This window comes from Magnolia sinica, chromosome 1 (genome assembly GCF_029962835.1).
Source record: "Magnolia sinica isolate HGM2019 chromosome 1, MsV1, whole genome shotgun sequence".
Lineage (NCBI taxonomy): Eukaryota > Viridiplantae > Streptophyta > Magnoliopsida > Magnoliales > Magnoliaceae > Magnolia > Magnolia sinica.
In genome coordinates this window covers 81389654-81415192 of record NC_080573.1, presented here as the reverse complement: position 1 = coordinate 81415192, position 25539 = coordinate 81389654, and the positions used below count along the sequence as shown (strand labels likewise).

Below are 25539 nucleotides of genomic sequence, written 5' to 3'. Positions count from 1 at the left end.
CCATAAAAGTTGTATTTCTTCTTTCTATTACTCCATTTTGGTGGGGAGTATATGTCATAGTGTATTGAGCAGTTATACCAACATTCTCATCATATAACTTTAAAATCTCATATGTGTACTCTCTACTCATGTTCGTCCTCAATACTTAAATCTTTTTGTTCAATTATTTTTCTACTTCTACTTTGTACTTATGAAAATAATCTTACACCTCAAATATTTGGGAAATGATCCTTATTAGATCAATTGTCAATGAAGGTAATCAAATGCTAGCAGGGACTTTGGATTTATACATTCAACGGTACATATATCACTATGTATAATTTGTAAAACCTCTCTCTATTCATCTACCTTGGAAAAACTTGCCTTTTACAGACATGCATTATTTATAAATTGACAAATCTACTTTAATTAATGTTTCTAGAAACTATCGCATGCTAACATTAGTATCCTCTCTTTTCCTATATGTCCAAATTTGGTGTGTCATATCATATATAATATTTGTATCAGATATACCAACAAAAAATAGACAACTTAGTATTGATGAAAAATCATTTGTAACGTCAAACTTAAATAGGTCTTGTTAAAATTTATGACTAGTGAGTTACTTTGTGTCTTCAATTAAACCTTTCGATTGATAAATCTTAATTTAAAATTTAACTTACCAAATATATGATACATATTAGATTTATTCTCATTTTAGGTGGTCAAAAGTGTATAAGTAATAAGATTGTCCCAAATTTTATTTGAGATAGGGTAATGACTTTGATCACTGCTTGCAATGCCATTATTCCCCATGTATCGCTTGTGACTATCAACAAATTGGTCTAGGAAAAAAAAAACTTATATCATTTGTCATATGTCTTGTTGCCTATAAATCCACAATCTATTCATTAAATTCATATTAGTAATTAATACTTAAATGCAAATAAAAACCAATGAACAACAGAAAAAAAATAAAATATTTTGATGCCAATGTTATGCCCATTGGTTGTGCAAGTGCTTATACTTAAGCACAATTAGGATTGTCAAATTTCATAATCCTTAAAGGAACATAGGCACTCATGAAGATACTCTTCAACAACTCATGAAAAATAATTGTTATCGACTTGATTAAGCATCTCAAGGAAGACTCAACATCTCGAGGCATAAAAGTACATGATTTAAAGATCGGAACACTTCGTATGAGTCAACCATTAGGTGGTACAACCTTATATTGACCTTAGGTTAGGTGTATTTCATATAGCATTATAATGAACACAATTTCAAGTAAAATACACTCTAGTTAGGCCAGCCCGACATCTGGTTCGACCAGCCTAACTACCTTTGGCTAACCGGACATAATTTAGGCAAGTTTACAAATTGATATAGATTTTCCGCGACAAGTTCGGCTAGCCCAACCTTGGGTTCGGCCAGCCGAACATGACCGCTCGGCCAGCCCGACTATGTTCGATCAAGTTTTCAGTGTGTAAAGATTTCAAATCTTAGGGAGATTCGGCCAACCGGATTTTGGCTTGGGCCAGCCGAATTTTTGAAAGATCTTATCCCGCGAAATCCGAGAGTCGTTGGAATGAAATCATTGGAATTTGGCTAGCCAAATCGACACAGGTCAACCGAATTTTCAAATTCTTTGACTATAAATCGAGACATTCTCTCATTCATTAAACACACGAAAATCAGTGAGAAAACTCTTCAAAGAAAAAGAGAAAGTCAGGCCCTTCTTAAGCTATTTGTGCAGTAATTCTAATTTTCTTTTAGCTTATTTTATACACTTTCTCAAGTTAGATTTAATTATTTTTAAGAGAGTTATCTAAACTCTACTTGAGATTAAGATAATAGAATTTATAGCATTAGGATTTTATTTATATTGAAATCACATTAGATCTCCATATATTCTTTTCGAGTTGAACTCATACACGTCTTCATCAATATCCTAAGAAAGAAGATCGCTGCAACCAAGCTACAGTAACGTCTTCGACTCGCTATTTAAAGACAAGTACTATATTTATATTCATTTCATTTTGAATTTTTCTGATATAGCCCAGAAATCTTAGCGGGTTGTTTTGTGGTGATCTGATGAAAATCACAAAGTGGGTTTTGTTGTGATAGCCCGTGAAAATCACAAGAACTGTATAAGGTTGTTAAGGTGACCCTGTGAAAACCTTGAAATAGTGAAAGCCAAAATTATGAGGGTAGTAATTTTGGAAATAAAGTAGGTGTGGGTTTAAGCATCGAACCACTATAATTCCTTTATGCATTGTGGTGACTGTTTTAATTCTTTATATGCCTATCTTGTAATTAATTAGCTCTTTCTAAGTTTGATATTTTGATTTCAAAGATGTCATGAAATAAGGTTTTTCCGTCTAAATCTTTTAGGTGAAGGTTGTCCTACGAACTATTTGATATCAAGAATTCAATACTCTAAGCAATTAAGAATAACTGTTTTATTATTCTGCATTGTATCGAAATATTTTATATTGTCCTATTCACTCCCCCCTTTAGGACATCTATAGCTCGTCCTTTCAGGTTGATTCTCCCACATACAAGAACCATCACCCTACTACTACCTATTTCTTTTCTTATTGTCTTTCATAAGTTGTAGATGCTCAACATTTGATCTCAATGCTATGTAGGTTTTGGTTGATATTAATGTGGGTATAGTCAATTGTGATGTGATGTAATTGATAATACAGAGTAATGAGTAGCTTAAACTAAAAATAAAAGCAAGAATGCCAAAAAATAAAATTCAATTGATATTACCTCAAAAGCATAACTACAAATCCTAAGATCCATTACTTAGATCACCATGTAAATGAATGACGGCCAACTAAAAATTCTAAGACTTCACAAGATGGGAAGAGAATACTAGAAACTATTAATAACTTTTAAATCAATATACAAAATCCCTCCAAGAAAATGGAGGAAGAAGATGGAAAACTCTTTTTCTCTCTCTTTTTAAGATTTTTCTAATAAAAGAATTAGGACTAGGATTTTTAATGTCTTTGATAAGTAAGGTCGCTCCCATATTTATAGAAAAACCCTAAAATGAGAAATGCTTCCCTCCCATGAGTGTACAAATTCCCGTACTCTATCGTATGGATATATGAAAATCTATTAGTCCATTATGCAATATGTTCCATCCAAAGTATGATACCTCTACAATTTTTAATCCTTTCGAGGGATGACCTAGCACCAAATTGGAAAGTAGATTAGTAGGGACAGGTCCCATCTTCATGTACTTGTCCTAGACTGTTGATATGATCACTTTTGATTAAGCATGATTGATTCCATCCATATTCACACACAATCTCAACGCACAAATTTAGATACATATTTATTCACTATTGAAATTAAATAGATTTCTTTTTTCAAACTTGATTGATTAAAACTATTTAGAAAATATTTAATGCATAAATATTCTCCCAAAACATTGCAGTGAGAAATTCCAAATGTCCATTTGATCCAGACCCTTAAATAAATCTTCTTTGTATCTCCAAAATCATATGATCACATTTATGCTGTTCCTGTAACCCACCTATATGATCCAAGTGAACTCAACCGCTTTCCTAATGTACACTAACTGGGTCGAATTCATTAGCCATTGACCTTGAGAATGTACTAAATGTACACCAAAGTAGCTCACCTCATCATAGTCCAACCACATAGTGAAGAGTGTGAAGGATACCATAGTGCTCACACATAGCTAGTAGGTAAGTGGTCTCACAGCATGGTGATTTACCTAACACTAATTGTTTATGTGATCATCATGCAAGATTTTTTCATCATCTCATGACATATCCCTATTGCTAAATATAGGCTTGCACCACCAAGCTGAGTATGATGCCAATCATGTAAATCTCAGTAAGATCTCATCTTGATCTCCTCATGGGCGAAGGTAGAGGTAAACCTCACATGTACATGTGCGCTACTCCTATGCCTAAGCACAATGTCTATATCATACAAGTGGCTAACCAAGAATTTTATATCAACTATAATTGGTAATACTTGGCATTGAGTATATACATTATTACTATGATAAGAGGCATGATACAATCACATCTAAAACATCCCCTAGAGTTCCTCTATAGGATCCTTGGAATGGTATTTATAAGCTTGGTTGCAAGATAGAGATGGTGGAGCCTGCAAAAGGTCAGCTTGCTGATGCAACAGTCCCTGAATTGGCACATGATGGGACACCAACACCTTGGGTTGAGAGGCAGGCAGCCTCCCGGTGGTGTTTAGAGAAGTAACCCCAGTGCGAAAGTCAAAGCTTCATGTGTATGCCATTATGTTGCTTGGAAAGCCAAAGGCGAAAGGCTTTGAGTCAGCATGATGTTGATGATGTGACGAATGGGTGTCTTGGTCCATCGAGGAGAGCACATAGAGAGTTCTCCATTGGCTTGAAGAAACCTACAAAGTAAACCCTACCAAAGAAGAAATCTAAATAGGACGACACCCCTTAGTTACAGTTCACATTAGTGTTTGCAGGCTGAATGAGCGAAATCAACACTGATACTAATTCATTCTATTTGGATTGGTGGAAATAAAAGAGTAACTGAGGGAAAAAAAAAATGATTTCTTCATATGCAATAGTTTCCCTTGTTTGAGAAAGACCAAAGAGCTAAGGAAATTAATGCTCTTTTACCTGGTTTTTCTACATATTCCCTCATAAAAAGGCCATTTCCTTTTCCTCTTCCAGATCTAAAGAAAATGAAACCTTTTCTTTTTTCTTTTTTCCTCGGAAGTGACTTTTTCATTTCCTGAGCTCCTTTTATATTTCTACAATCCAAACAGGATTGAAAAGTCTACTTCTCTAATTACTAATCCTACCCATTCATCTTGTGGACCATAATTTATTGTAGGCATCTACTTCTAAAAAGAAAAAAGAAAAAAGAAAAAAAGAAATCTAGGATCCACTTGCAAAATGTCAATTTATTTATTTATTTATTATTTAATTTTTTTGTGGTGAGGCAGCCTCTCTCTCTCTCTCTCTCTCTCTCTACCAAGAATGCATGGTGGTTTGTACACCAGTAACCCAAGCAAGTCCTCAAGTTTGTCTCTCAAACTCAAATTAGGAGCTGTTTGGATGCTGACAAAGTTAAATACCGCACAGGCTGTTCTGGGTGAATAGCTTGTATGTGATTTATCAAATTCATTTTTATATAAGAACCAACGAAAATATTTACACCATATACTCAAAATTAGTCAAGTGTATAGGTAGTAAACAGGTCAGATAAGGATGATGAGGAAAGTACATGTATCAAATGTACCACATGCATGACTATCCATGTTCAAGCACCCGTATGTGCCACCATCGCCTTAACACCTGTTTCATGTGTCAATGTACAGAAGTGTCTTAAAGCCCCCAACATGTTCCAGTTGTTTGACAAACAAAAACCAGTGTGGTTGATTAAAGGCGTGTTAGCTTATTCAAGACAGCACATTGCCAAACACAGCATTGATTGCATCCAATCAGCCCTTAATCTCAGCATTTAAAAAAAAAAATTTAAATTAAATTTCTTGTTGCAGGCGTGGAAATCAGGCGACTGATAATGTGAAACTTTCTGCAACTGAATCATGAGTTTTTCCACACTATTTCTGCACTGAGGACGTCTCCACCCACCTGTCCATGGTGATTTTGGATACGTTCATCTAGAAATCCATCACGAGTGGGCCATGGTGTACAAACCCATCAGCTGGATCCTAACTGCCCATTTACTGGACTTACGCAGTTAAATTGAAGTGCCTTGATTTCTGTTCTAACCAGCTTTCAAGTCCCCTGACCACAGTGATTGCTGCGCCAGAACCCATCCATGGACAGGCAGTTCCAATAGCCTTGTTCATTTGCACTTTCAACTTGAGATGCTTACTGCCATTTACATTATAAGAACCATATCAGTTACAAGTTACAACAAAAGTAAAGGCAGCGATACATGCAGATATTGATCCCTCGTGGTTTGAGTTTTGCTAGAATAGTTCAAACTCCAGATGCTCTTCAGTAGTCCTAAATTCTAGACACTTGCTCTCCTTGCCTGTACCACCCGGAATCCCGAGATCACCAATGCTCGGCATTTCTGGTGGCACGGTGCATCGAATCAGTGCCCAGTTCAGACCCTCAAAAAATGGGTGCTGCTTTATCTCAGCCGCTCCTCTGATGGACCCCAAGCGGTTTTCTGGCTCCTTTATCAGCAGACCTCTGATGAGGTCTCTAGCCTGAAAACTGACAGGTGGATTTTCTGGGAATTTCAGGCTCTGTGAGACTGCATTGGCTAAGGTTTCCTCGTTCACCAACCCTTTGAAGGGTGTCCTACCAAATAGAAGCTCGTAAAGAAAGATCCCAAATGTCCACCAATCAACAGCACTCCCATGGCCATCTCCTCTGATGATTTCAGGGGCCAAGTACTCATGGGTCCCGACAAATGAGTTGGACCGTGCATCAGTGGGTTCTGCCACAAGCTGTGGCAGTGGCCTTACCTGGGAAGCTGGATCAGATTTCGGTCTCCGGGTCTTCGTGGCCGAGGATATAAGCCTGGGCGTGAAGCATGGCATTTGGACCCATGATGGTTGGAGGCAGAGAGGATCGATGCAGGGAGAATCAGCACAAGGTCCTGATAGTCTTTTTGGGGGCTCTTCACTTCGTGAAGACGACTTTAGAAGGGTAGGGCTCACTGTACATCTAAGGGACAGGTCGAAGTCCGAGAGCATAATGTGACCATCTTCTCGAACTAGAATGTTTTCTGGTTTCAGGTCTCGGTACACAACCCCAAGCATGTGTAGGTATTCCAAAGCAAGGAGGACCTCAGCAACATAAAACCTGCACAACATACAGCAAGAAATCAGTCCCAACACATCAAGATTTTGTTTGAATCACAGAATTAAGGAAGCAAGTACAAGTCAAAGTGACAACATGTACAATTTTGATTTGGGTCTTCTGGTAATTTGATTAAAACCACGCCAGCTAATAACCAAGTGTAATCCGTCCACTGATGTTCTTTCCAGACATGTAATGGTATGGCTGTGTAGAGAATTTCTTTTCCTGAATGCCCTTGCTTTCTGCACTGGGATTCTTGTGATTCTGAGATGTTTGGGGTCATAAAATGACTTATTTTCTACTTGTGGCCAGCTAATCCATATTTAGATGTTACGAGTGTAAGGTACAAGGTACAAGTAGATCTCAGTACAAACATGGTCTTCTAAAATTGGTTTTGGGGGGTACAGTTGGTGCAAGCAGGCCTGTTTCAACTTGTTTTTCCAACTACCCTCTCTCTCTCTCTCTCTTTTCACTTAGTTCTTCATTTCAACCGTGGAGGAAGCTTAAAAACTCATTTTATACTAAATGTGGACCTCCTTTAGGATCAAAACACAAGTTTTAGGTAAGATTCAATGAAACCAAGCAGAATAAACCATTTTGTGAAAATTTTGAAAGGGAAAACTATCACTAAACCATTTTGTGAAAATTTTGAAAGGGAAAACTATCACTAAACCATTTTGGGAAATTTTTAAGGGAAAAACTATCCTTTTTCTTTGTTCCTTCTGTTGCATTTCAATATACCGGGGACCTAATCTATCAAATTGTGTTTGATTTTGTTTGATTAGGGCCTATTTGGCAATAGACAACATTCTTATCAAAGAATGGTCTGATACACCATTCAATTCTTGTTAAAAGCATTAAAAAAGTAATAGAATCCAATGCTTTACACTGTTTCTTATTTTCTATATAATTTTCAAAACTTTTTGGGCCAAAATATTTTCAGCTGATACTAGCGATATGATATGATACACCCCAGATTGTATGCTTTTTCAGCCCCGTTAATATCCCCTCCAATACTGCTATTCAAAATCTTGTGTACAAATAACTACATATTGTGAAACCAAAAGGGTAGCTTCTAACTTACCATTGTCACTTGTTACTTATAGGCCCCTCCCCGCTTTGGATTCTCATGATTCTGGGATATGTTGGATCCTAAAGTATAGCTCTTCTCTACTCTCTCCTCCAAGTTCCAACTGATGCAACCTAACGGGGACATCACGCGCACACGCACACCCCCCTACGCATGTACGCAAGGAGGAGGAGGGCCCCAACATCGATTTGGATCAATGACGACGTCCAGGGAGGGCCTCCTAATTAAAGGACTGCGTTTTGGTTTGTTGGAGTGGTCCCAATAGTCATGTGAATCCCACAATGGATTCTCATGATTGTGGCCCACTATTCTAATTGATATAATACTTTGGGTTTTGCTTATTATTGTTATTAGGAATATCATGGACGGTTTAGATTGCTTTGATTAGTTGTTATTTTTTATTACTTCGTCTCTAAGTAATAGGTTGCGCACATGGTGCGAGTTTTTAAGTATAGGGTTTTATTATAAATAGGCACCCCTTGTAGTCTTTTTTCCTCAATAAAGATTAATAAAATTGTTGCCGTTTTCTGCTCCTCTAAATTTCTGAGTTGTGGAGATTCAATTGGGTGTGAAACTCTCCCTTCCTCGAAAGGCTGACTACCATGGTGCGAAGCCACACCTATCCCGATTCGCCCCCACCTTCTTCCATCCATATTTCTCCTCTTGCAAGCATTCCATCTGCAAATCCATCAATATTTGCAGGCGTTTCTCCATTTACAGTAGATTTCCAGAATCTGGCCCTGTAAGAGGGCTGAAACTTCTGCGAAGCACCACGCACAAACCGTGCATCGGATCGAGTTGAGATTTGGAAGTTTTGGAGTTCATCCCTGGCCAACCAGGGCCAAGGTGGCCTTTTTCTGAATTGTGGGTCCCACACACATGCGTCCAGGATCACACACATGCGTCTGGGCCGTTGCTGCTGTCCACACATGCGGTACTTTTCTGGTTCGTCTCTCTCCTCTCTTTCACCCCTCTTTCACTCCAAATCCCTAACCCCTACCCTAAATTACTCAAATCCCCAATTTTGTGCCATTTTTTCAACCTTAGGGGTTCCTCGAATGAAATCTGTGAACCTCTTAGATTGGAGAATTATTTATGTGCATGTGTGGATGAATTTACCCTCCTTTGATTCTTGTTTGGTCTATAAATTTGATTGATCCGACCCTAGCAGGCTTGGATCCGCATAAGATTCCCCTCAATTGAGTGTTTGAACTTTTGTGGGGGATGTGAAATTTTGTGTAATTGTGTCTGAACTAGTGTGATCTAAAGCCTGAAAATCTTGACATCATACTTGAATTTCATGTCCTGCATCAAATCTGGTATCAGAGCTTAGGGTTCTTGTAGGGGAATGCATTGCATGTTTAGGGTTTAGTTTATTTATGTCCATCATGGATCAAGTATCATCATATAGAGCTGTTTAGAGGTCCATAATTTCTGATATAGGCAGCTGAATTTTCTGCTATCAGAAAATCTGCATATCTCTTTGCTGAATTTTCTGTTGACAGATTTTTTTGGGGCAAATAGGTTGCTAGAAATTGAGTAGTATTGTGTCATTTTCTCCATATAATCCTATAGGAGCATTTACTCCTATCTAGGCGCATATAGTCGTAGTAGAAGGTCCTTAGATTGCGTTAGTAGTTATATGCCCACACGTACGGTTCGTGGTTTTGGCTTGCGCCCTATACTAAACATGGAGCAATTGCAAGAGTCGATGAACAAGCTGACCCAGCAATTTGAGTCTTTGGATTGACGCTTAGAACAACGTATGGACTAACGCTTTGAACAGCTTGATGTGCGCATTACACAACTAGAGACCTCCGCCAGGGCAAACCCCACCATTGGGGAAGATGCCCAATCTCAGGCAGGTGGTCAGGAGGATAGACCAAGGAATGGAGCTGGTCAAGGAATCGATTATGGGCGTGCACCCACCCCGTGAGGGACATCAAGATCACTATGACCCCAATGCGCAACTTATCAAAGGAGTGAGAGTAGATGCCCCACGTTTGATAGCCACTTGGACTCTAAAGCTTTTCAAGATCAGTTGGCAGACATGGACCACCTTTTTGAGTGGTACGACATGTACGGCTTTGTGGCTAGAGAGTGCACCAGATGCTAGTGTAGGGTTACCCACTGAGGTCATTCTAGTAGTAGATGAGTTTCGTAGTATCTTTTCTGATGAGCTACCGAATGAGTTTCCCCCTATGAGGGATATACAGCACACCAGGACGTGGGATACCGTACTACCTATAGCTGAGTTGGCGTTTAATAGTTCTGTCGATAGGTCCACAGGTCTAAGTCCTTTTAAAGCTATTACTGATTATAAACCTAGGAAACCTATTGATCTTGTCCCTACGTCACTTTCCCATAAGCCATCAGAGTCTGTAGAGTCTTTTGCGCATTGCATCACATTCATTGTATCAAGAAATCAGGCAGAAGATCATGACTAATAATGAACATTACACACTTTCTACAGACCAACATAAACGTTTCAAGGAATTCAATGTAAGGGACTGTGATGGTCCGCATCAGGCCAGAGCAGTACCCTCAGGGAGTCGTTCATAAATTACACATGCGTAGCACTGGACCATTCAAAATTATAAAATGAAACAGTCTCAATGAGTATGTGGTAGATCTTCCACCCTCCATGGGAATTAGTTCCACATTCAATGTGGAGGATCTAGTTGCATTTCAGGGGGCCACTGATGCATTTTTCAGCCTTTCACCTAACCATCCTGATTCCCCAGACTTTTCCTTTGATCCATGGCCCTTTCCCGACCCATCTTCCCAGCCTCTACCTCCCATACCTACCATTTTCGACCCATCGTCCCAGCCTCTGCCTTCCATACCTGCCCTTCCGGACCTATTTTTTCAGCCTCTACCTCTTATACCTACCCTTCCCACACCCAGAGAGGAGATAGAGGATATTCTGGACCATCAGATAATATCTACGTCTGACGCTGGATTTCAAAAGTACCTGGTTAAGTGGCAGTCACGCCCAGCTTCAGACAGTACGTGTCTCACCGAGGAAGAGCTTCAAAGACTTGATCCCGACATCTTAGAGCGGTTCAAGAGTTTTGTTTCGCCAATGGTAAAATCTTCGCAGCCGGGGAGAATTGATGGGGACATCCCGCGCACACGCACACCCCCTACGCACCTACGCAAGGAGGGGCCCACCATCGATCTGGATCGATGACAACATCCAGGGAGGGCCTCCTAGTTAGAGGACTGCGTTTTGGTTCATTTGAGTGGACCCTATAGTCATGTGAATCCCATCATGGGTTCTCATGATCGTGGCCCACTATTCTAATTGATCTAGTACTTTGGGTTTTGCTTATTATTGTTATTAGGAATATCATGGACGGTTTATATTACTTTGATTAGTTGTTATTTTTTATTACTTCGTCTCCAAGTAATAGGTTGCGCACATGGCGTGAGTTTTTGAGTATAGGGTTTTATTATAAATAGGCACCCCTTGTAGTCTTTTTTTCTCAATGAAGATTAATAAAATTGTTGCGTTTTCCTACTCTAAATTTCTGAGCTGTGGAGATTCAATTGGGTGCGAAACCCTCCCTTCCTCGAATGGCTAACTACCGTGGTGCAAAGCCATACCTATCCCGATTCGCCCCCACCTTCTTCCATCCATATTTCTCCACCTACAAGCATTCCGTCTACAAATCCATCAATATTTGCAGGCGTTTCTCCATCTACAGCAAATTTCTAGAATTTGGCCCTGCAGGAGGGCTAAAACTTCGGCGGAGCACCACGCACAAACGTGCATCAGATCGAGCTGAGATTTGGGGATTTTCGAGTCCATCCCTGGCCGACCAGGCCAAGGTAGCCTTTTTCTAAATAGTGGGCCCCACACACATGCGGCCAAGATCACACGTGCGTCTGAGCCATTACCGCTGTCCACACGTGTGGTACTTTTCTAGTTCGTCTCTCTCCTCTCTTTCACCCCTCTTTCGCTCCAAATCCCTTACCCTAACCCTAATTACTCAAATCCCCAATTTTGTGCCCTTTTTTCAACCTTAGGGTTCCCCAAATTGAAATTTGTGAACCCCTTGGATTGAAGAATTATTTTTGTGCGTGTGGATGAATTTACCCTCCTTTGATTCTTGTTTGGTCTATAATTTTGATTGATCCGGCCCTAGCATGTGTAAGCCTGGATCCGCATAAGATTCCCCTTGATTGAGTGTTTGATCTTTTGTGTGGGATGTGGAATTTTGTGTAATTGTGTCTGAACTAGTGTGATCTAAAGCCTGAAAATCTTGCACATTATACTTGAATTTCATGTCCTGCATCACAACCACTAACCCACTCGCATCACAGATCAAGAGATCGGACGTAGTCGCTGTAGCCATTACACGTTACAGGGCTGTAATGGTGGGTTTCTAAAAAACAATTGACTAACGGCCGTAATGGTTCAAAGACCACAACGGCTATAAACTGCTAGCTTTTACATATATAATCCTCCATTTTTCACTCGAATCTTCCCTTTTTCTCTTCTTTTTTTTTTCGAATTCCTAAAGTGTTTCTAAGCCAAATCCGACTAATCTTATGCCATCATTGACAACTAAACTTGAAATCTAGAAAGATTTGACGGATCAAAACTCAAGTGGGCTGTTTTGAGGATTCTCAAAAACTGAGGTTATTATCCTCGTTTTTTGTTTTTTTTTTTTTGGAATTTGTTGTTGGAAATGATAAAATCAAATGGGAAAACACCAAATTGATATAATCTTGCTAATTTATTTTTTAATCGATTTAGTGTTTTTTTTAATTGTTTCCAAAATACACACACACACACGCGCGCGCGCGCGCGCGCACACACACACACACACACACACACACACACACACACATATATATATATATATATATTTCCACGTTTGTCATGCATATAGAACAGTTGAATCTACAATAACATGCAATACATCAGTTATTGTGATGCATTTTCCTAATTTTTTAAATTTCTTTTTTTGTAATTTCGGATGTATTTATCATGAGTATTGAAAAATGCAAAAAATTATAATAATAATAGTTTTTTTTTTCTAATTTGACATTTGATGGTTGTAATGCATGCACAATGGTTGGATCTTCAATAACATGCAATAAATTAGTTTTTGTAATGCATTTTTTTCCTTTTTTTTCTTTTTTTTTTTTTGTTTTTTCCGTCTTCTAATTCGATGTATGAAAGTTTAAATGCATGTAGAAATGTTGAATCTTCAATAACATGCAATAGATCAGTTTTTGTAATGCATTTTCCTATTTTTAAATATATTTTTTTTGTAATTTCGGATGTATTTATCATGATTATTGAAAGATACGAAAAACAATATTAAAAGTAGGTTTTTTTTTTTCCCAATTCGATGCTTGATGGTTGCAATGCACATGGAATGGTTGAATCTTCAATAGCATGCAACGAATCAGTTTTCATAATGAATTTTCCTTTTTTAATTTTTTAGTATTTGTAATTTCATATGTATTTATCATGATTATTGAAAAATCCAAAAACAAAAATTATTAGTTTTTTTTTTTTTTGATGCTATGGTTGCGGTGCATGTAGAATTGTTGAATATTCAATAACATGCGATAGATTAGTTTTTGTAATGCATTTCCTTTCTTCTTCTTCTTCTTCTTCTTTTTTTTTTTAAATTTTTATTTTGGATATATTTAGCATGATTATTAGACCATTATGGGACTATTATGGCCTTTATAGGGGATGTAACGTGCTGTTAACAACAATTACAGGTCATTTTTTTCCATAACAGCTGTTACGACCCCGTAACGTGTAACGGTTGCCACCATTACCTTTACGTAACAGCCTTTACGGCACCGACACACTATGATTAGGGCCTTTTCAGCCCTTTCTATCATTTCATCTTCACACATTGACAAGGGAAGGGGGGCTTTAGAGGTTTTTGAACTTTAGGGATTTTGAGCTATATTTTTCAATTTCTTTGTGACCTATAGTCATAATCAACTGTTGGTTTTTTCTTAAGTTCTACTTTTTTGTTGATATTTTAGTAGTTTTGGGTTTTGGTGGTGCACTTTACGGTAGTGGTGCATGTTGTGTTGTTGGTGTATATTGAGATATATATGTAACCGTGAACTGTGTGTGTTTTGTTTGCTCTTCTGGAGTACCATATGTACATATTTATAAATAATACGAGGGTTGTGTAGACGAGAATACACAACCCATTGCCCTAACCATCCTTTTCCTCTTTTCTCTCTTTCTACACCTTCCCTTCCACTCTTCCTACTGATTTCTTCTCAAACCTAACTCAACTTGGTACTAGAGTTTGGATTCAGCTTGTCCTTTTGCTCATATAGCTGTCGCATCTTGCTGACGCTTCCATACGGCTGATGTCAGTGTTTGTACTATCCGTACAACCATGTAGCAAATGAAGTGTATGGTTTGGTAGATCTTAATTTTAAAAGGATTGTGGTGATTTTTATGGAATTCGTTTAGCAAGATTAAGGTGAGTTTCGAAGCCCCCAAGGTATTTTTTGGAAATGACCCATTTTGAGTTTTTCTGAGATTTCTTTCAATCAAATGTGTTTTTCTGATGAAGATCAAAAGGGGGTTGGTCAGTTTGGCTGTTATTAGAGTTGTTTGCATGGGGAGTGGTTTTTCCGTGGTTTTTGGGGAAGAGTGGGGTATAGTTATTACGTCCCACATACAATCAAACATTCAACAAGGGAAACCTACGGGGGTCCAAACCTACACACGTTAGGGCTAAGCGTTAGATCAACCAATTTTAGACAATCACAAAATTTCACGTCCCACATACAATCAAACATTCAACAAGGGAAACCTACGGGGGTCCAAACCTACACACGTTAGGGCTAGATCAAATAAAATTATAAACCAAACAATGCCCAAAGGAGTGTAAATTCATCCACTCTTGCAAAGGATTGTTCCCCAATTCAAGAGATTCACCATGTTTCAATTCGAGGAAAGTCTAGGGTTTGCAAAAATTGGAAAACTTGAAATTTGACATTATCTAGGGTTAGGGTTAAGGATTTAAGGCGAGAGAAGAGTGAAATAGGGGAGAGAGAATAACCTGAGACAGTCCACACGTGTGGACAGCAACCCAGCCCAGACGCACATGCGTGGGTTCCTGTCCGCACGTGTGTGGGGCCCACAAAACTGGAAACGGCCAGCTAGGGGTTGGTCGGCCAAGGGAGGTCCACCCTCACGCCAAGTTTCACGTCGATCCGCAGTCCAATGTGTGCGTGGTGCTCCATCGAAGTTTCGGCCCCCTGGCGAGCCAGAATATGAAAATCTACCGTAAATGAGAATTTGGGTGCAAAGAAAAGATAAATCTGAAGATGGAAAAAGTTGTAGGAGATGATGGATGTAGGGTGTAGGAGGTGGGGACGATTTGTGACGGTTGTGGCTTCGCACCACGGTAGTTAGCCCTTCGAGGAAGGGAGGGTTTTGTACCCAGTTAGCTTCTTCAACTCCGAGGACTCGAGAAGAAAAAACGTAGAATTTTATTCATAAACTTCAATGAAAAAAAACCTGCATAGGGTTGCCTATTTATAAGAAAACCCTAAACACCAAAAGTTGCGCCATGTGCGCACACTATTACTTAGAGACAAAGTAACAAAAATAACAACTAATAAACACAATCAAAACCGTTCATGATGTTTCTAATAACGATAATAACCAAAACTCAAAAATCCTATATCATCTAGGGTAGTGAGCCACGATCATGAGATCCAATGGTGGAGTCCCTATGATGATCAGGTCCACTCAAATGCTCCATAGCACGGTCCCCCTAACTAAGGTCCTCCATAAATGTCGTCGTCGATCCAGATTGATAGTGGGGCCTTCCTCCTTGAATACGTGCGTAAGGTGGGGGGCGTGGGTGTATGCATGATGTCCTCATCAAATACCCTTTTAGGTGTGGTTCTGTCTCTTCCTCTTAAGTTTTTGGGTTTGGTATGTGGAGGTTCTGATTTTCAAGCTGTGGGTTGTCAGCTATATGCTAAAAGTTGAGTGTATTTACCACTTTGGTGTGATTTGGATTCCTCTTGTGGTTCACATATGCCTGGTCCTTTTGCATCTTTTCTTTTGACCAAGTACGAAAGATAAGCTTTCTACTGAGGCCCATATAAGGCCTTCCGATGCTCACACATTATTGATCACAATTGTCAGGTTAAATGAGAACAATTACTTGCAATGGGCTCAATCCATCAAGCTCTTCTTGGGAGGATCTCCAAATTCAACTGATGAAGGATTTAAAACCTGACTAAAGAAAATTACTAGGTCATGGCTTGGCTTCTAAACAGTATAGAGAGCAGCATTAGCAATTATGTTGTGTTTTTAACGTTGGCTAAGAAGATATGGGATACTATTCGAGACATGTATTTTGATGATCGTAATATATCTAGGATGTACAAGTTGATTTCAGACTGAAGGAGTACTTTACTGTTTTACGTGGTATGTGGGATGAGCTGGATATGTATCATCCTCTCCCATCTCATTGTAGTCAAGATCGTGAACTCATCCGACAACATTGTGAGGAGACTCGGATCATGTAGTTTCTCTCTGGACTCAATTCAGAATATCAGAGTACCTATCGCCAGATCCTAGTTATGGAGCCCTTCCCCTCTTTGTCAATTGTCTACTCTCTTGTTCAAAGAGTTACTAACCCGTCATCAGCTATACCTGTCACTCATGTTGATAATAGATCTGCCTTCATAGATGGTAATCGTCTTTCAAGCTCTACTTCTCAACCTTCAAGTTCAACCCGTGCTCCTAGTTATGGCAGTAGATCCAGAGGTCGAGTCGATGATAGAGGCGGTCGTGGTAACTACATTTTTAATGGTCGTGGACGTGGTTGTGATGGATCTTCCCATAGTTACTTTCATTACGGTGGCACTAACCATACAATTGATCAATGCTAGGATATTTTCGGTCGCCCTTCGTGGGCAAGTGCTTATATGGCTGGTGTCATGTCATCTACTTTCGGGAAATCTTGTCAAGAACCTTCAGCATTGCCTCACGAGGTGCCAGCTTCAAGTGATTCAGTTACCATCTCTCGAGAAACATATGATGCCTTGATGCACCGCCACTAATGTGACCCAATCTCTTCTTCCACTGCACTCCATATTTCCTCATCTACCTCCTGGGTAATCAACTCTAGAGCTACATTTCACATGACTGGTAAGCTTTATCTGTTCCAATCTTATCAACCTACTAGTCAATCTAGTTCTATTACAGTTGTCGATGGCAATTACTCTCCCATATCTAGGATTAGATCCATTACCCTTTCCCCTACTATGCAACTATTTTTTGTTCTTCACGTTCCTTCCTTTCCATTGAATCCGTTGTTTATTAGTTCTCTTACTAAATCATTGCACTATTCCATAACATTTTTTTGTTCTTATTGTGTATTGTAAGATCTCCAGACTAAGTGGAAGATTGGTGGGGCAGTGAACAAGGCGGTATTTACTTCCTCGATGATACCTCTGTTAGTCCTATTGGTGCTTTGTCATTAGATAGGGATTTTGTGTCTAGATGGCATTGCCGTTTAGGGCATCGATCTTTGTCAAGACCGAGACTCATTTTCCCTTCTATTTCTACTCTTAAACCCTTATATAGTGATGCCTGTGAGTTTTATAAGCATCATAAAACCGTTTCCTCCTAAGCTCGATTGCAAGGAAATCTAAACCTTTTGAATTGATTCTTTGATATTTAGGGCCCCGGGTGTGTTGACTCTGTTCTAGGTTACAAATACTTCGTCTCTTTCATCAATGATCATTCTTACATGACATGAATTTATCTTATGAAATTCAAACATGACGTTTTGATATGTTCAAGGCTTTTTACAATGAAGTTGTTAATCTATTTCAATACTCAATTGAAGTTCTTCACTCTGACAATGGGGGTGAATATATGTCGAAAGCTTTCTTGACATCTCGTGGTATTTTGTCTTAGACTTCTTATCCAATGACCCTTAACAAAATGGAGTTGCTGAAAAGAAGAATTGTCATCTTCTCGAAGTTACACGTGCGCTCCTCAGTATGAGTACTCTGAAACGTTTTTGGGATTATGCTTTACTTACCATTGTCTTTCTTATTAGTCGCATTCCTCCTAGGATTTTACACATTAAATCTTCCTTGAACTTTTACATCCTCATGATAAGGCATTTCCCTCATCTCCTAGAGTTTATGGTTGTACATGTTTTGTTTATAAACTTGATGGCGGTAATGACAAGTTAAATCCTCGATCTGAAAAATGTGGCCTTCTAGGATATTTGTGATCCCAAAAGGGGTACAAAAGTTATAACCCCCTAACTCATAAGAAGTATGTGTCAGGGGATGTTACTTTCTTTGAGGATGTTCCCTACTTCTCATCTAAAGAGCATTCGTTACACCATCATCTTACCAAGGGGAGACTGTTAAATCCACATATACCTCTTCCAGTTCTCTCTTGATGAAGACTCACATCCTTCTGAACTTGTCAAGCCATTACGTGTGTACTAGAAACAAAAAAAAGAATATCCCACCAATCATCCTTCCATCATTCCATCCACTTCCGATGGAGATCCAGGTATTATCCCTTCATCTTCGGATAATCTCCCTATTGCTTTACGTAAATCTAATTGCTCATGTACTTGTCATCCTATCCATCATTATGTTTCCTTTCAATGTTTGTCTCCTACATTCAGGGCCTTTACTACCTCAGTCTCCTCTTCATCAATTCCTCGCACTCTCAAGGAGGCCCTCAGTAGTCCTGACCAGAGGAAAGCTATGATGGAAGAAACGCATGCTCTTGAAAAGAATGATACATGGGAGTTGGTTCCCTTTATCTAAGGGTAAGCAGACAGTTGGGTGTCGATGGGTTTATACTATTAAGTATCTTCCGAATGGATCAATTGACCGGTATAAAGCTTGATTAGTCACTAAAGGCTACACTCAAACTTATGGTGTAGAGTATTTCAAGACCTTCTCCCTTGTGGCCAAGCTTAATTTAGTTCGTGTGATCATCTCATTAGCTTCAAATCTATCTTGGTTGTTACTCCAGCTAGATGTGAAGAACACATTTCTTCATGGTGACCTTACTAAGAAAGTGTATATGGATCAGCCACCCGACTTCTCCCTAACTAATGGCTCACATTGGGTTCGTCGCCTCAAGAAGGCTATCTATGGTCTTAAGCAATTACCACGGGCTTGGTTTGACGAGTTTAGTCATGCGTTATTGGACTTCGGCTTTATTCGCAGCCATCTGTCGTCATACTACGGGAATTATGGTTTCATTGGTCTATGTAGATGATATTGTATTAGCCAGTGATGATGCCAAGCGCATTACTCCTCTCAAATCCTTTCTTCAAGCGCGATTTGCTATTAAATATTTGGGTACACTTCGCTACTTTCTTGGTATTGAAGTGGCTAGATCCAAGTCTGGAATTGTTCTATCGCACAAATATGCCATTGATATCTTGTCTGAGATTGGCATGCTTGGGTGTCGTCGACCTGCTGCCACTCCTATGGATGTTGCTCAAAAATGTAGTCTTGATGATGGCAAACTCTTATATGATCCTGGCATATATCGTCACTTACGCCTCATTTATTTGACTATTACACGGCTTGACCTTTCATTTGCAATAGGCGTCATCAGTCAATTTATACATGCACCTCGTACAACCCATCTTTCTGTTGTGTATCGGATCCTCCATTATCTTAAATTAGCTCCCGATCGAGGCGCGACATGGTCATCTTTATCTCTCTAGTTACTCTAATGTTGACTGTGTCGGCAATCTTCTTGATCGCCGATCTACATCTAACTACTGCACCTATGTGGGCGGCAATCTGGTTATTTGGAAGAGTAAAAAGTGGTTTGAGGTTGCTCGGTCCACTGCAAAAGTTGAATATAGAGCAATGGCCCATGTGACGTGTGAACTTATGTAGTTTAGCACCTTGTTACAAGAGTTTGGTTTTCCTCCTTCTAGTAAGATTCATTTGTATTGTGACAATCAAGCTGCTATTCATACTGTCAACAATCATGTGTTTCATGTGCGCACCAAACATATTGAGATGGACTATCACTTCATCTGTGAAAAGGTGGTTGCTAAAGAAATCGCAACTCCATTCATTTGTTCTGGGGAGCAACTAGCTGATCTGTTCACTAAATCTGTAGCTCAAGATCCCTTGCATCATCTAGTGAACAAGTTGGGCATGATTGATATCTATGCTCCAACTTGAGGGGGAGTGTGTGTGTGTGTGTGTGTGTGTGTGTGTGTGTGTGTGTGAAACTGTGGACTGCATATATATGTTTTGTTTGCTCTTCTAGAGGACCATATGTACATATTTATAAATAATATGAGGGTTTTGTAGAGGAAAACACACAACCCATTGCCCTAACTATCCTTTTCTTCTTTTCTCTCTTTCTACACATTCTCTTCCATTCTTCCTACTAATTTCTTCTCAAACCTAACTCAACTAATTTCTTCTCAAACATATCTCAACTATGTTGTGGTGGGAGAGTTTTGGTGTGGTAGTGGGTGTTGTGGTGGATTTTTTTAGGATGTTAGTGGATTTTGGGTGTTTTTGTTGGCTTGATGCATCTTTTAGCAAGGTGGATTTTTTATTTTTCATTTTGTGTATTGTTAGAAAATGGCACATCATGCAAAGTGTAGTGAAGAAGACGAGCACGGTGCTCCCATAAACCTGAACAACAAACCATTTTTTGTTGTAAATATTGCTGTGATCGTATTATTGTGGTATCTTTCTTATGAAACACCATCTTGCAAAAACAAGGAAAAAAAAATGGGCTTAATCAATTGAAAGTAGTGGTTTTGGCAAAGTTTAAAATGGTTTTAGAAGGAAAAATAAAGGGATATGTACAAAGAGTGAAGCTTTTCAGAAGCTGGGAGAGCAGATTACTTTTACAATAATAGGGCCCCCAAAAGGGAATTATTAAAGTAGGACATTAAAGGAACGAGAGGGAAGGACCCATGGACAATTATGTAACACAAAATGATGGTGACGGCAAAAACAAGTTACATATGCAGTGTGAAAGAAAGATGATAAGACCAATGTGTGCCAAGACATTACTTGGTTTCTATATGAGAATGGACTGACATTAGTCAGCATCGTCATTGTTGTCGTCGTCATCAAAGCCTTATCCCAACTAATTAGGCCTGGCTACATGAATCATGCTCTGCCATTCCACTCTAGCAAGGACTATACCCTCAGTTAAACCATCAGTCATCAAGTCTTTTCTTACTGCCTCCATCTGATATCCTTTGGGGCCTTCCCCTTGCCCTTCCAGAGCCTTCAACTTAAACCAACTCACTCCTAACCAGCACAATTCTTGGTCTCCGTTTACTGTAGTTAGTAGTTACAAGATCCCTCTTTAACACCCATTTGTAAGTCCATAGCTAATGTTGGGCCTAGTCGAAAGCTTCCATCCTATCATGGAATCCATAACACTTTTCTTAAGGTGGACATCCAAAATGTCAAACGATGCTTGACGATATAAGAAATGTTGGGTGAAGAAAAGGGTACACCATAGTATGTCTAATGGTTGGATATTGGAAAATTCTCCCACGTCAACTCATAAGTTAATCAACCATGATGACCTTTTTTCTTTTTAGCACAAATGTGTCGAAAGTCAGAAGATTTGCCTACACAGAGGGATTTCACTTGTCCAACTTTGGCATAGCTTTTCACTTACTCGGCAACTCTCACAAGTCAAAAGGAACACGTCCAAGTCATAACATTTTTATCCTATTGCAGAAAACCAACATAATCAAGTAAACCTTGTTGAATCATGAATCAATGAGGATACCAATTCAAAAGATTTCCACAAATCAACTATGACCCACCAGTTACTTCAGCGTCAAGAAAAAGGGGGGGCCTAGGTGTCGTTTGTACGCCATTCAACCCCAATGTGGATTGCCTACCGACGCTGCCAGTAGCCAGTAGCTACTGGACAGTGCTCTGTGGGGCCCACCATAATGTATATGTTTTATCCACACCGTCCATCCATTTTTTTTCCAGATCATTTTAGGGCATGAACCCAAAAATGAAGCAGATCTGAATCTCAAGTGGACCACGCCACAAGAACCAATGGTGATTTAACGCCCACCACTAAAATCTTCCTAGAGGCCACAAGTTTTGGATGAAGCCGATATTTGTGATTTCCTTCATCCAGATCCATGTGACCTAATCAATAGTTTGGATGGAAAATAAACAATATTGTGGGCCCTAGGAAGTTTTTAATGGTGAGCGTTCAATCACCACTGTTTTCATGTGGTGTGGTCCACCTAAGAGTTGGATGTGCCTCATTTTTGGGCTTGCCCCTAAAATAATTATCCAAAATTGATGGACAGCATGGATAAAACACATACATGATGATGAGGCCCACAGAGCACTGTCCAGCAGCCACCTCACTATTGGCAATTCCACCCCTCCAAATAAATAAATAAAAACCCAAGCCCAGAAAAGGAATATAAATTAGCACCAGCATGTTAGAAACTGTGGGAAAAGAAAAAAGGCAAAGGAATATGCCATGAAACAAATTAACTTAAGAAGCAGCCTACAATATCAATCAAGAATGTTGGCTAACCAGTGAAAAACTATGGTTGCAGAGAAAAGCATGTGAAATACCTAACCTTAAATGCCAGAACTGTTATGTGACACTGGAAAATATAAACAAATAAGGTTGTGTAAGTTTTGGGACTGAAAAGTAAGAGTCACGTGATCCTTGACCATGGTATTCAAAAACAGTTACATTACAGTCATCACGGTCATTATGTAACAGTAACAATGGTGCCCATTACTTAATTTAGGTCCATAACACCCACTTCGAGAAAACAAAAGACCCATAATGGGCCTATAACAGCCATTTCAGGCACGGCCCGTAAGGGGCCAATACTTTTTTCCTTTAAAAAAAATTCAACCACTACAGAGCCATAACGGCCATTATGGCCCGTATCATGATGGCCATAAGGCTGGCTGTTACAGCCACCTTTACCATTATCGAATATCATGTCCTCAACCCACACATATGCATAGTATCTCCAGGTCCTTGGTCATACAAAGGGGCCCATAGTTTGGTGATCCGGATAGTTGATTTGAAGGGAATCTTCTCAACAGAAATATCAAAACACTCCAATTTATGACCTGAAAATAAACAGTTAAGAAGAAATACAGCAATGGACCACATTCCACTCAAAACAGCCTAAGATTTGAGAACTAGAATAGGATTTCCAATCTGTGACATTTTCAGCAATGCACCATCCATGATGAGCATCAGATCAACTGTCTGGATTACAAAACCATAGACCCCACTAGTACAAAATGAAAAGCCAAGGATAATTTGCATATCCTTAGGTTGAGGTTCATATAGTTCCTCACCACAGGTTGCTTGGTTCAAATTTCTTACCTGGCTGCTTGTTCTGAGAAACTCCTGCCTGGTTGTCTCTGTCGGAGTACATGCAGATCTCCACCTGGACAATACTCCATAACTAAGCATGACAGTCTATCAGTCGTGAAATGAGTGAACAAGGTCGGAAGGAAAGGATGATCCAGCATTTGCAGTATCTCTCTTTCTGTTTGAGCCCTCAGAGTTTTCTTTCTGCTTGCCAAGAAATCAGTATCCATGATCTTCAACGCAAATAGACAGCTTGAACCCGTTAGCTCAGCAAGATAAACAGTCCCAATATCACCACAGCCAAGCCTCTTCAGCAGCTTGAAGTGCTTCAACCCTAAGCTTCCATGCTGCATCTCGACATGACGTATGGCTTCCCATCTCGAATCTTTTGACATGTGGGGCCTATTTCCATTACAAATAGTGCTGCTCAGATTGCTCTCGTCGCTGATGCTAGTGCTGCTGCTGTAGTCACCAATGCTACTTTTTGAGCTCTGGGACCACTCCCCCTTTTCTTTTGTTCTTGTGCTTTCACTCATCTTCGCACCAACTGTACTGTCTCCATTACAGCTATTTGAACAACAATCAGGCTTATTTATAAAAGAGTGCATGTTCCTTGATCTTCCTTCAATGTTATTACTTTCACTGCTGGATTCTAGCCTTGCATTCTTTTGATTACTGTCCTTCTGGTAATCCAATCTGCTAGTACCAGGGCCCACAGCAACCCTGTCAATGTCAGAAGACATATTTGAACTGCCAGACACTGAAGTTGAATCCTGGTTTCCTTTTTTCTTAGTGCTCCTAGAGGTCAGTTTGATTGCACGCGGACTTGCACCCAAATTGCTCACTTCTGAACCAGTATTTGAGCTAGACACAGATGATTTAGAAATCATCTTTCCTTTCATCCCGGGCCCCACAGTCGATGCTTTGTATGCAACGTCTGATGAGGCATGAGCAATTACATCTTGGGAAGATGTTTTAGTCTTTGTCACCTTCAATGTGGTTGCAGCTACACAAGGGGGAGAAGAAATGGCACTTTGATCTGCTGATTCCACCTTGGGCAATTTCAAGGGTTTGGCTACCTTTTCCGATGAATTTAGGGTGCCTTTTTCGGCCACAATGGATATCTCCAGTGAACTCTCCTTCTCTTCATTGACTTGGTTTTCTTTCAAGGATTTAGGTTTCTCAGATGAATACAAGGAGCCTTTTTCAGGCACAAGTGATATTTCTACCAAATCCCCCTTCTCTTTATTGAGGGGGAGACTCGTTTCCCCAGCCTCAACTACCACCGCCCTGTATAACCTTTTAATAGTTCCAGCTTCAGAAGAACTGGACAAACCTGCTGGCTTTGATAACCGCTTCATAGCAGCCATCTCCGACGCCTGAGAAATGCATAACCCTCTTAGTGCCTGCTTCAAGGTCACAGATTCGGAAATCCCTATACCTGATGCTTGCGATATACCAACTCTAACAGGCCTTTTTTGGGCACTTTTTCGCAATGAGCTCACTCCTAATTGTTGTGAAGGGCCCACAGAGCCCATGCCTCTAGGGGGTGTTCTGAGATCAAAAGTCCTGATGAGCTGATTAAGGTCATCTTCTAGTGAATAACGTTCTGACATTGGTGAGGAATGTTTGCTCGCCCTATCATCCACTCTCGGTTTAAAATTTAAAGGCTTCGATCCTTTAGGATGACGAATCGAATCGAATCCTTCATTTGATTCAACAATTTCAGAAGCACCGGAATACGAACCCATCACTTGGGGTGGCTGCACCTGCTGACAAATTCAATCTAGTGAAATAAAGCAGCAAAGGTGGAATAAGGTCGCAAGGCCAAACTAACCCATCTACAAGTCATTCTGAGATAGCGAACCGCACAAACTGAAACATACTGCACACGTGATTTCAGGTTATCTTCAAGCATGTAAAATCCAAGATTCAAAGCGTCTGATTCCATGCTAACTTTAAGTTGCACAATCCAAATCCTGCAAGATAATGAAGACAGATGAATACAGGAGGAAGTGATTACTTCAAAAAGACATACGCATCATCAAAGTGCTGCAAGTTGAAGGTATTACAAGCTGTCTGTCTTCAAAGAAATAATCATCATTAAAAAATAAAAACAGATACATTGCTACAAGTTGAAAAATAAAGGCTTACTTTTGGATGCACAAGTGGGATGCATAGCAAACATCCAGTCTAATCAAGAGGAAACAACATATACTAATCACCTTTCCTACCACATCGACAAAGTAG

The 25539-nt window shown here is 39.6% G+C and overlaps 1 protein-coding gene across 1 annotated transcript; it reads right to left on the bottom strand.

The window, feature by feature from the left end:
* Positions 1 to 5854: 5854 nt before the first annotated feature.
* On the bottom strand, positions 5855 to 25268 carry LOC131251224 (serine/threonine-protein kinase D6PK-like). The gene is made up of 2 exons (XM_058251825.1): positions 23302 to 25268; positions 5855 to 6811 (listed from the first exon to the last, which is right to left on the bottom strand). Exons 1-2 carry the CDS (start codon positions 25038 to 25040, stop codon positions 5965 to 5967), a joined length of 2586 nt encoding a protein of 861 aa, XP_058107808.1. The 5' UTR covers positions 25041 to 25268; the 3' UTR covers positions 5855 to 5964.
* Between the last annotated feature and the right edge of the window lie 271 nt (positions 25269 to 25539).

Bases quoted from the DNA above. Each gene is read 5' to 3' on its own strand.
- LOC131251224 (XM_058251825.1), bottom strand. From the start codon at position 25,040: ATGGGTTCGTATTCCGGTGCTTCTGAAATTGTTGAATCAAATGAAGGA. The intron at 6,812-23,301 runs GTAAGAAATTTG...TATGTTGTGCAG, and splicing joins TTCTCAGAACAAGCAGCCAG to GTTTTATGTTGCTGAGGTCC.